This window comes from Phyllopteryx taeniolatus, chromosome 1 (assembly GCF_024500385.1).
Source record: "Phyllopteryx taeniolatus isolate TA_2022b chromosome 1, UOR_Ptae_1.2, whole genome shotgun sequence".
Classification (NCBI taxonomy): Eukaryota; Metazoa; Chordata; class Actinopteri; order Syngnathiformes; family Syngnathidae; genus Phyllopteryx; species Phyllopteryx taeniolatus.
Genome location: NC_084502.1, coordinates 34,392,593 through 34,405,258, shown reverse-complemented (window position 1 = coordinate 34,405,258; position 12,666 = coordinate 34,392,593). Strand labels below are relative to the sequence as shown.

At 41.7% G+C, this 12,666-nt stretch overlaps 1 protein-coding gene across 2 annotated transcripts in view; it reads right to left on the bottom strand.

Annotated features, from left to right (window-relative positions):
- The window catches only part of syt6a (synaptotagmin VIa), a 125,807-nt gene that overhangs the window by 24,970 nt on the left and 88,171 nt on the right, over positions 1-12,666 (bottom strand). For both annotated transcript variants that reach the window (XM_061791012.1, XM_061791020.1), the window contains exon 2: positions 2,818-3,217. In XM_061791012.1, the coding sequence (XP_061646996.1) occupies positions 2,818-3,217 (400 nt within the window). The remainder of the gene's footprint in view (positions 1-2,817; positions 3,218-12,666) is intronic.

Sequence of the window (12,666 nt, the reverse complement as noted above, 5' to 3'; positions counted from 1 at the left end):
GCCGGTTTGTTGTGTGGCATACGGTTGCACAAATGTGGTTAATGTTGAGAGCAAAGCAAAGCAAATTACCTTTGAACACAGTTTGTACGTTGTATTTCCTTACAAATTTGAGTGCAACTGTAATTAGTAGTCCACCAGTGAAATGCTAACAGCCAAAGCATTAGGCTAACATTTGGTCCTGTTAGCATAAGCTAACCTGAGGACTGACGACTGGCCAAACTGTCCGGTTTAAAATTGGACCCATACCCTGATCTTTCTTCTTCTTTCTTTCCTTGATCTTCCAGCTCATCTCCCGCACGCCCCCGAACGCTCCTGCACGTTCCTGCATGCCCTTGCACGTTCTGGCACGCTCCGGCATGTTCCCGCACATTTTAAAAGAAAACATTATAAAACACTAGATCAAGCCTGAACTTCGAGAGTGTATTGGAGCGACGTGACCGCCATTTTGAAGAGGAAGTTCCGCCCCTCCACTCCATTCATCTATATATTTAAAGCTCATAGTTTGTGTGTCCGTTTTCAAAGAACTTTCTAGAGCAAAAACGTTTTCTTGCACGTTTTTGAACGTTCCTGCACGTTTTTGCACATTTTTCACGTTCCTGCACGACTCCAAGGTTTCAACGCCCTCTTTAAATACCAAACTAATAATACATGAGAGGTAATTCTTACTATTACATGCGACCAAGGACATATAAAGACATGCAGAAACATGGACTATTAGTAGTTGCAAAACGTGCAGGAACGTTCAAAAACGTACAAGAAAACGTTTTTGCTCGAGAAAGTTCTTTGAAAACGGACACACAAACTTTGAGCTTTAAATATATAGATGAATGGAGTGGAGGGGCAGCACTCCTTCAAAATGGCGGTCTCTGCACGTCGCTCCAATTCACTCTCAAAGTTCAGGCTTCAGCTAGTGTTTTATAAGATGTCTATGGTCAGCACCAATGGCTTTCTAAAATGAACATTTCAAATGTTGTTTTATTCTCCAAAGCGTTTTCTTCATCTTAGGACAAAAGTGTAGAGTTAATTCATGTTAAAGGTAACATATTTCAAGTTGATAAAGTCCAAGTTGAGCAGATGCTGCTCACAGCTAATCAGTGATGACAAAGTGACACTGATAGCATGCCTCTTGTAGTGCCCCACGTACGAGTCAATGCCGAATGCCTAATGAGTCGTTGAGTTAAAGCCCCGCGGGGGTGTACTCCTGCTTTAATTCAAGGACAAAAGGATTTAAAGGATGACGAGCCGGCTGTCGCTCAACATGCTGAAAACACAATCGTTCACAGCAGTTTGTCCCCTTGGTGGAAGACTTCCGATGAAGTCGTCACATGTAATTAGCTTCACTATAATGACTTGCAAGAAGATGCACATGCCTTTGATGTCGCTTACTTGTTCCACAACGGGTTAGAAACCACCCACTTTTGTCTAAAATTATCTTATTCTCCTCACCAACAAAGCGCAACAACAGGGCTCTTCAATGAAAGGTTAAAGGAACATCGAAATGTACAGTATGCATTATAATTCTGTCCCAAATCTCTCTTTCACTGATAATCTTTGTAATCGAGTCTGTTAGTTTTTAAAATCAGTCGTATGCGCCTGTGCCTCTGTACATCTGTCAAACCGCTCATGTTGGTCACGTAAGATGATACATAAAAAAGTAAGCCCACAAACTAGCAAAAATTAGTTTAAAAAAAAAAAAAAAGAAAGATTCTTCAGGGAAAAAAACAAATGATGCGATAGAAGAGCAAGAGCCTAAAATTCCAAGAAAAAGAAAGCTGCATTTTTAAAAAAAAATTTTTAATTTAATATCGTTTTTATTTTTCCAAATTCACTTAGCTTTAATCATTTTTTGGAGCGTGTTTGCTAGGTTTTATTTTTTTTTTAAATGCTTAGTTTATTTTAGATTTTATTATTTAGTGTAAGCATTTGTTCTAGTTGTAAGTTTTATTACAGGGTATTGGATGCGAGATTAGAAAAAGAGCACAATAAGTACAGTGTGATAAAAACTCAACAAAAGAAATGTATTAACTCAACTAACAGAACATGTAAAATGTACTTTGCATTAAAGTTCACTGCTAAATTATTTTGCCCCAATTACTGTTTATTAACCGATTGTTGTTTATTTGGTATTGTTTAATGACAAAGAAAAACCAAACAAACAACAATTAAGAAATATCACTTGAAAAGGAGGGCCGTTGTACTCGAAAAACTCTGAAACTGAGAGCTACTTCTTGGGTACTGATTAATGTGAGGGACTACTACTTGCTATACATTTCTTAGGCTGCTTCAGGTTCAACTACATGTCAATTATAGGTCATTCTTCCTACGGCTTAAACTGACTATTATTTTTTTCCGTAAATTGAACTGAATTAGTATTATTTTTATGTATATACAGTATCGATAAAAATTGCTTTTACATCGTAAAGTATTAGATTTGACTTACCCCATAGTTAGCATTACAAGGGCCGAGCTCTTCATAAGTAGTTTCTACACTACTCCACCAAAATATTGCTTTACGTGAAGCCGATCTGTGGCACAAAAAAGGTTGGAGGCTGCTGCTCTTCAGGGTTTAAAACAGGATAATGGCCAACTTGGCCAACCTAAAAGCTTATATATGATGTCCTTTATGAACACTTTTAATTAATAAATGTTTGAATGATGCCAACAGTTTGACCCTGGAAGAGAATTTTTTATTTCCATCATATCCGATGAGAAACCAGGGTGCATTGTGTTGAACCTTTCAGTCTTAGAGGTTGTATTAGTAAGTCTGACACACAGGATGTCTATTAACAGTGCACAAACACACATGTGATAACTAACCTGGTAGAGGAAGCTGGCTCTGTGGTTTGTCTCTGCATGCGCTGTGTGCGACGTAGGAAGTGCTCCCTCATGGAGAGCTGAACATCAGTGGGGATGTCAGGAGATGTATGGCTTATCTTAACAGCAGCCTCCAGGAATCCCATCGGGCCCACGGGGTCCTTCACTTTCTCGGTTGCCATGGTAACCAATGGCTGCTGCTGCTGGGGACCTGGGGACGACGGCAATGGCAACGGGCGAGGCAGCTGCAGTGGGTGGTGTTCCGGGCTGGGGGACGGCGCGAGGAAGCTGGCTTTGCGCCGCTGAGGCAGACCGCACCGCTTCCAGGAACCAAAGGCCAGGAGGCCCAACAGAACCAAGCCACCGAGCACAAACACACCAAGCAGGAGGCCAAAAGTAGCGTCTGGTGGCGAGCCGTGGGGTCCAGGAACACAATATGGATGAACAGATGGCAGTGATGAGGGCGAGAGGACAAATAGAGACAGTATATTAGGTCTATATTTTTGCACATAACCCAGTATTTCCATGTAACACTGCAATTCACAACCAGATTTCATTCATTAAGTAAGAAAAATACTTTTTTGACCTCTATTGGGCAAAGACCATATTTGCCAACTCAAGCAGAAAGGAAAAATAATGATCATAAAATTAAATATGCATGGTTAATTATAGTAAAACAAACAATTAAAAAACAATATCAACAAAAAACTAAGTGGTATATCTGTCATAGTCGCGAATCAGAGACGGGTGCAAAAAAACTAGGACATGCAAACTGTCAAATGACTATTTAATTGATGAAAAATGTAATAATGTAAATGGACTGCACTTATACTGTATAGCGCTTTATCTACACCATCACAGTGCCCAAAGCGCTTTACAAAGCCTCACATTCACCCATACATCCATACACCAATAGGCTACTGGGAGCAATTAGGGTTCAGTGTTTTGCCCAAGGACACGTCGACATGCGCATTGTTGGAGCTGGGATTCGAACCAGCGATCTTTCGGTCACTGGACGACCCACTCTACCACCCCTTTCCTATTTCCTCATAAGGGTCACAGCCGGGTGTGCTGAAGCCTACAACCCAGACTGGTCGCTTGCCAATCACAGGGCCCATACAAAACCATTCACACCTGTGTACAATTTATAGTCTTCAATGACCCTAACATGAATGTTTTTGGAATGTGGGAGGAGGCCAGAGTACCCACAGAAAAATACACAAGCACACAAGCACGGGGAGAACATGCCAACTCCGCAAAGGAAAAATTATAATAGTCCAACAAATTACAGGTTAAATATAATCCATTTGAATGCTAATCCAAGAGTCCTGGGATGAGAAACGAGGTGTCAAAAAGGCCAACAGAAGAAGTAGCCTGGTCACATCGGTTTAGTTTGAAACCTCTTGGAGTTGAACACAAAGGCTTGGACACGGGCCGAGGACGCTGACAAGTAAGATGCGCGGGACCCGAGGGAGAACAGGCAAGCCGCTGTTTCTTCATTCCATGTAATTATATTTCAGCGTCTGATACCTGGAACGCTCCCCATTCGACCAAGTTTGAATTCTATTCCCTACATTTTACAGCAATGTCCTTTTCCACGCACTGCGTTGACTTTAATTTATCTACCACAGATGAGTGCTGCTCTCAGAAGATGCTAGTCTGCATGTAATAGTGCACAGATAGCAGGAAGCCGCTTTAGGGCACACCGAATTAGCTTTTTTCATTTTTTTTCCAGAATGTTTACTGAGCTAAATCTCCCCCCGCTAAAGACAAATAGAAGCTGTTGTAACCTGCAGGCAAGGATGAGTTCACTCCAGATCGGTTTTCGGTTTTATTGAGAGAAAAGAAGATTGCTTGCTTGTGACTTATATCTTTATTATGTTCACTGGTGAGGTTATTTAATCTTTGAACTCACACCATTGGCGAAATGTGAATGGACAATAAGCATCTGTTGAGGAGATGGGGGGACTCTAGGGGGCAAAAGCATGAAGTGACTAGCACAGCTTGACAGATCTTAACTGTTACCTACTTGAACAGGAACAAATTGCTTTCACGCCGAGATGACTTTCAAGTTCCATACTTAATTGAACGGCTCTCGTCAGCTGAGCCAACCGATGCACAAGAATTTCTGCACTTTTGGGAACTCAGGTCTCAGTTGTCCACAGCAGCAGCGTCCAGCACACGTCCTGTGAAATTTCACAGAAGTGCCGCTGAAAGCTTGGTGCTGACTAGGCCATGGCTGACATCCTTCTTCATGACAAACTGAAGCTGACCCTACACTTGCAGATACTCAGGAAGTCAACACACTGCGCACCTTTTTGTACCTAAGAGGCAGACAGCCTTGCAACTAGTACTGGAGCAATCCCAAAAGACTTGAAAAGTCTACCATAAACCGATTCCAAATTGTTTTTAAAGTTTACAATAACACAAAGGATTTATTTTCCTTCTTTGTGGCCCTATTCAGACATGCATCAGTTAAGCCTTACCAGGAATAAGAACTTGTGAAATACGATGCGAATCAGGAGATGCTCATGTGTGAATAAAAAGGACATATGAATAAGATACAGTATCTAAAAGTGGCGGCTGGTCAATAGATGGCACTGAGCCACCGCCCCACCGCTGCCGGGTCACATTGAAAATGCCAAAAGTGGATGACATGAAAGCCAGAAAATGAGAATAAGATAAGTAGTAGTAGACAAGTACACATTTTTGTCTCTTTTTGAATGAGTAGCACAAATAGTGTACCGTTAATGATGAATAAAATTGTTTTTTGCCATTGTCCCACTACATGATGTCGCTTCCTGTTTGGGCGCTCAGTCGCTGTGCTTGTATCTTTCCTGGGCGCTTCAGCTGCCCCGTGCTCTAGTGTGTTCCACTAACGTGTATGTGTTCACTGTAGTGGGTTAAATGCAGAACAAATTTTGTGTACATGCATGCATGTTCATGACAATAAAAGATGATTCTTCTTCTTCTTACTGTGAACATCTCATTAAATTGTGACGCACGAGGCGGTGTCATGTACAGTAAGAAATACATTGCAGAGGTAGGGCTTTGAATTCCCCATGTAGCATCAGCCGTGTCTGCCGACATCATTTCCAGTCCCCTTCTTGTGCCAGTCTGCACTCTGCAGACGGCAGACTTTGGAAAGGTCAGGATTCAAAGAGTGGGATAACTATTTATTGATTTCAAAGCCATTTTAAATCTAAGGCACATTTGATTAAATTGTTGCCCATGCTGTGAAAGCAACCACTTTTCGGCTGGCTTCCTGGAAGAATGGCGTTTGGCGGCTTGACAACTGGGGCTTTATGGCGGAGTGGGAGGGCCACTGGCATCTATGGTCAAAGGTGATAATTTTCAATCCTTGCTGGAATAACATTGTGTTTCCATTTGGCTTTTAAAAATATGTCTTTCATAATTCAAATGTCATGTAACTCAAGTTATTTATACAGGACTTTTGTCATGAGCCGCCCTGCAGTAATATGGTTGGAGCCTCGGTGGCGCTTTGCACCCTCTCTCTGCCCTCCCCCCTCACTCTTTCCAGCACTTTCCTCGGCCACGCACCTGTCACCAATCAGCCCTCGTTACCACCTGCATTTAAGACAGCCTGATCTCAGAAATCCTTGCCAGAATATAGCAGCTTTTCTCTCGCTACGACGACTCCCCAGTCTCAATTCCTTGCCATCGTTCTGACCTTCGTGTTCATCCTTGTCCTCAGTTTATCCTCCGTGTCCCTCGTCAAGTGGATCTCTGCCACCTCGCTGTAAAGCCAGCCGCCCGTCCTCGTCACTGCCTGCCACGTATTCTCTGCCTCAATAACCCGCCTTGCGCATCACAAGGACCATCCCCATTTCCCTTCCAATAAACTGTTCATCACAACCTCTCAGCCTCTGCCTGCTCTTGGGTCCAGCCTCTATCCGATCATGACTTCAACACCAACACCTTTAATAGTGGTAACAGAATATGAAACATAAAAGTGGGGGGTCAAAGTGGCTGGTGAAACTCATCTGCATTTGGCGGGTTGGCGCAGAGGTTAAGGTCAAGTCCCAAGTCAAGACAGGCAAGTCCTGAGTCAAGTCACATGTCCCACACTGAGTTTCGAGCCATTTTACCAACGAATTAAAAATTTATTTTGATATACATAATATGTATATTTCATTAATATGTATATATTATATACTGCATATATATATTTTCATACAAAACAAATTTGCATTGAACCTTGATAAGAAAACTAGGGGGCTGATCAAAATGTTTGCACCTTCAAAGCCAATCGTGAAGCGTGTGGGGGGGTTTAGTTTGTTGCCCCTTCAAAACCGATTGATAGAAGGTTTTCAGTTATTCTATGAAAATGCTGTGGTATGGCTTACTTTTTCTCACTTTATTTCTGAAGTGATATTAAACAGACCTGTCACGAATAAGAATTTGCATCCAGTAGTAATCGAGTGTTCTACTGACAATTCTTTCGGAATAATTACGTAAAGACCCTTTCCAAAAAATTTGAATATCATGGAAAAGTTTATTTCCATAATTCCATTCAAGAAGTTAAACTTTTATAGATTATAGATTCAGAACCCAAAATTTAACAATTTCAACTATTTATTTGTTTATTTTTACATAATTTGGGCTTCTAGCTAAAAAAAACATGAAATCAGGAATTTAAAAAAATAGAATACTGTGAAGAAATCAGACCAAATTTTTCAGGCCATAAATGTTTTAAACTGCAGGACCTGGCCCCTGCCCATACCGCCAGAAGAACCAAAACCTGGTTTGATGCCCATGCCATCACAGTGCTTGACTGGCCAGCCAACCCGCTGGATCTAAACCCCATTGAGACTCTATGGGGTATTATCAATAGGAAAATGAGGGTGCACCAGACCCAAAAACAAAGAAGAACTGACAGCAAGCATCAAGGAAATCTGGGTTTCTATAACTCCCAGGTAATCCCAAAGGATGATGGATTGCTTCAATGCCATGGTGCATCGAGGCAGTGATTCAAGCAAAGGGATTCCCAACCAAGTATTGAAGATTAACAAATCGTTTTGAAAGTACCATATTTTGATTGATTTAATATGACCCTATTTTTTTTTTCTACAAAAACTGAGAAGGAAATTGTAATTTCTTCACAGTATTCTAATTTTTAGAATTCCTGATTTTGGTGGTTTTATGAGCTGGAAGCCCAAATTATGTAAAAATAAATAAATACTTGAAATTGTTCAAATTGTGGGCCCTGGATCTATAATCTATGAAAGTTTAACGTTTTGAATGGAATTATGGAAATAAATAAACTTTTCCATCCATCCATTTTCTGAGCCGCTTCTCCTCACAAGGGTTGCGGGCCTGTTGGAGCCTATCCCAGCTATCATCGGGCAGGAGGCGGGGTACACCCTGAACTGGTTGCCAGCCAATCGCAGGGCACATATAAACAAACAACCATTTGCACTCACATTCACACCTACGGGGAATTTAGAGTTGTCAATTAACCTACCATGCATGTTTTTGGGATGTGGGAGGAAACCGGAGTGCCACCCAGGCACTGGGAGAACATGCAAACTCCACACAGGCGGGGCCGGGGATTGAACCCCGGTCCTCAGAACTATGAGGCAGACGCTCTAACCAGTCCGTGCTGCCTAAACTTTTCCATGATATTCAAAATTTTTGGAAAGGGTCTGTATAAGAATAAAATATATTTTTGCTTGGTTAAAGAGCAATTAAGAATACACAAGATAAATGACACATTTCACTTAATAATGACTGACCAACTGGTTTCCTCTTAGATAATCAACAGTATTTTTCTTAAATGCACATTGTGCATATTCTTGTTTACTAACATTTCTAGTGAGGCAAATGTTAAACACAAATATAAATAGATTTCAATTGAAACATGGCATTTCTTGTGAATGTCAAAAACATATGGCATTAATAAAAAAAAAAAGTTTGTCATCTTGTTATTAAGGTATAATTTCATCCAACTGTGGTATCTCAGTTGGAACACTAGGGGGCACGATGTAAAAATATTACGTCAAAAAGAGGCAAAGCAAAGGACACGAAGAAGAATGTAGTTTCATGTCAAATAGATGCTTGCTGAGAGCTGATCAATTGGTAAATACAGTGAAAAAAAAAGAAATAAAGTACAAGGCTGTGTAGCGGACATGGTCCCCGCAAACTGAGGTGACACAGTGATTCCCCACACCTTGATAAACTGCATTCTTCCAAGCAGCCCTGCTGTGAGACTGCCCCCAAGGTGACTCCTCGTGGATACTAAACTAATTAAAATCTACCCTCGAAGTCTGAAATCCCAAGCATCAAAGGCCAGATGTTTCCACCAGACCAGAATAGGAACAATTGCTGGAACAAGGCAACACACGCAGGCATCGAGAGGAACTGCAAAGTCAAACCGGGCGGAAACTCATGTGATGTTTAACCAAGGATAAATGTAGTTTTTTGCAACTGTGAGATTTTGAGAATTGTTTGCCTTGATCTGACTCCAAGCAGTATGAAATGTGATTTGAATCATAAGCAGTTGATTTGTCAAAACTAAAGTATAAACACTGCTTGACTTATGAGTAAAGAGAGTACCAAGTTGAGGTTATTTTATATTAACGATTTTAAACCCATTTTATCAAATTTGTAGCCAAAATTCAAGCTGATGGGTGTGGTCTTTTCCGTCCCTCTTAGACACGCCCTTGGGGTACTTAACCCTGGCACTCGTGTGTTTTCGCTGTCTTGTGTTTTTTTTCCTCTCCTCTGACTTCTTAAGTGTTCTGGCTGGCAGCTCGCCAGCCACGGGCTGGTTTCGGCCACCCCTCCCCCCTTTGCCGTGGGGATGGAGATCCGGCTCCCTAGCCTCCATGGAACCCCGCTGCTAAGCCTCCAAAACAGTTGCTGTTCGGCTGCCAGCCAAGCGTGAGTTCTGCGAACTTGCGAGCAGATCCCGGAAATCAGGCTGGGAGAGAGACGATCATATTCTCACAAGGAGCCGTGACGAACAACCAGTTTTCGTCTTCCGCCTCTTTTGTTTTGCTTTATTTTTCTACATTTTTTCCTTCTTCAACCAAATCTGCCTCCGTGCTTCCCGAGACGCGCTCCGAGAGAGACCAGTGCCAGAGGCCAGATCAGTAAAGTCGTGAGTAGACACGGTAAACCTTTGCCAGAATGTACAATATTAGTGCCTAATAATTTAAAAATTACTAGCTTCAGACAAAATCTCAACTTTGTCCTCTCTCTCTCGCTCTCGTCCAGAATGGACACGCTAAACGCCCACGTGTTTCCCTCTAGATCCCTTGTAGATGTCATTAAATATACAAAAGAATTCCACTCTTGGTCGTATTTTGTGTGTGTTCTGAGTTTAAGTAAACCTCTGTCATCTAGAACTCAAAATTTCATAAAGTGTAGCAACCTTCAGATTACGAGACTGATAAAAAGGTTTCTCGTCACTTTCCCTAAATTTTATCCACCTAAAAAGTGACGTAGAACCCCTTTACTTGATAAAATGTGTTTGATTTTAACAATTAAACTTAAAATTACGCTAAACCGGAAGTAACGCAGGCTTCGCTTCCGGTTTATTCTTTTTTCCTAAATTAAATTTTTTTTTAATTTACCCCATATACGCTACAGCTGATTCTTGAGAAAACTACACTGACTAAACTAGACTGAAATGTACAGGAAGCTCAGACAACTATTTGCCTGACCACTCACAAAGCTAGCTGCTAATGCAAATGAAAAAAAAGCATACGTGACGTCAAGACGTGCGAGTCCCACAATGCAATGGGAATTTTTTTATTTTTTTGGCAATAATTAAAGTTCTTATTGTTACATTAAATGTTGTCGTTTCTGTGTATGTTAACAGTGGTTCTTGGACTCCATCCATCCATCCATTTTCTTTACCGCCTATCCTCACTAGGGTTGCGGGCTGCTGGAGCCTATCCCAGCTATCTTCAGGTGTCGCCAGCCAATCGAAGGGTTCTTGGAATGTTTAGCTGTCACATTTATTGTTGATTTATGTTGTACTGTTTTGTTGTATCCCAGCCTCACCTGTGTGGAGTTTGCATGTTCTCCCCGTGGCTGCGTGGGTTTTCTCCGGGTACTCTGGTTTCCTCCCACATCCCAAAAACATGCACGGTAGGTTAATTGAAGACTCTAAATTGCCCATAGGTATGAATATGCGTGCGAATGGTTGTTTGTCTATGCATGCCCTGCGGTTGGCTGGTGACCAGTTCAGGGTGTACCCAGCCTCTCGCCCAGAGTCAGCTGGGATAGGCTCCAGCACCCCCGTGACCCTAGTGGGGATAAGCGGTACGGAAGATGAATGAATGAATGAATGAATGTTTTGTTGTTGTTAATGAAACCATTACTTTCAGTAGTGTGTGAAAGAATTACCTCTACCAGAGCATGCCCAACAGAGTAAAAGATGCTTTGGTCAAAGTAGCAAGTCTTTTCAAGTCAAGTGAAGTCACGAGTCCTTGCTGTTCAAGTAGAGTTGCAAGTCTTTTAACATATTGTCAAGTAAAGTCTAAAGTCATCAAATTCATGACTCCAGTCTGACTCGAGTACAAGTCATGTGAGTGGAGTCCACACTTCTGTGTTGGCTTGTAAATGTAAAGCCATACACACATATATATTTCCAACTGACCGTTTTGGCCATTTGTTTAAATGGCAACAGTGTTTGGAGCTTAAAAAGATTTGGAAACAGGTTTACATTTTTTTTTTCACGCCACTGTTATTATTTTCATCCAAGTGCTGAAAATGGTTGTCTTTGAAAGCCGAGGACATCTATGTTTAGTGCTCAGTGTAGAATGAGCACCACAGCTCATTTGTTGTGAAGTGTAAATTTAATTCAACACTATAGCAACCAAGAGAGATGCATCATACATTGCGTCAAATTTTAAATCTGAATCTACAAGAGTTTTAAATAGACAATTTTGGATCAAACCTGGGGGGGCAAACAAGCGCAAAATGACATCGCAGACTACTGGTCTGGCAAACACATTACTAGGGATGGAACGTTTTTTTAAAACCGTGCTGTTTGGTTCAACTCTTTCGGTTCGGTCCGCATGCACCCTTTCTTTTTTTTTCTCATTTACTATTGAGGTGAGGTGTACAGTAGCGCTAATGCTAGCCAAGATGGCAGTAAGCATGTTTGTGGCATCGCGTTGACTCCCACTCGAGTAGTTGACTGGGTAGGATACTTTGGGTGTGGTCGGAAATATGTGTTATTGAATATAACACCCTGTCTCGACTCTGAGAGTGCACGTGTTCCGCGCATTCCGACAACATTTTGAGTTTCTAAATGGTCCAGAGTGTAGCAGAGCAGCACCAGAGTTTATTTCTGAACCCAGCCATAATTTGCGTCATGCTCTTCCAGAGATGCATCAGCCATCTCATGCATTGTGATGGGATTCACACTGGCGCCCCATACTGCACTCCTCTCCGTTGCAGTTTTTGTACGATTTTCTTACCAGTTTATGCATCAGTAATGCGAACGTTCGCTGCACCCTCCAGGACCTTCAAGAGACTGGTGACCGGCACATGGTACCTGTTTCAAGTAAACTCACATAACATCCCAGACGAACGCAAGACCAGCGTAGCTTGTCCATATTTCTCCAACTCAAGATTTCTGGTGCATAAAACGGACCTCCAAGTCCTTAATTTTATGCAACAGAGATCAACTCACTGGAAACTATGTTAATACAAACATGTCAGTCTATGTGGACTTATTTAATAACTTTAGCTTTTATTTAGGAGAGTAATGATTAGATCAGTTGTAGTGGACATGCTCCCCGCAACCTGAGGTGACACAGTGACTCCACAGGGCTTGATAAACTGCATTCTCCCAAGTCGCATTCTCCTGGCGTA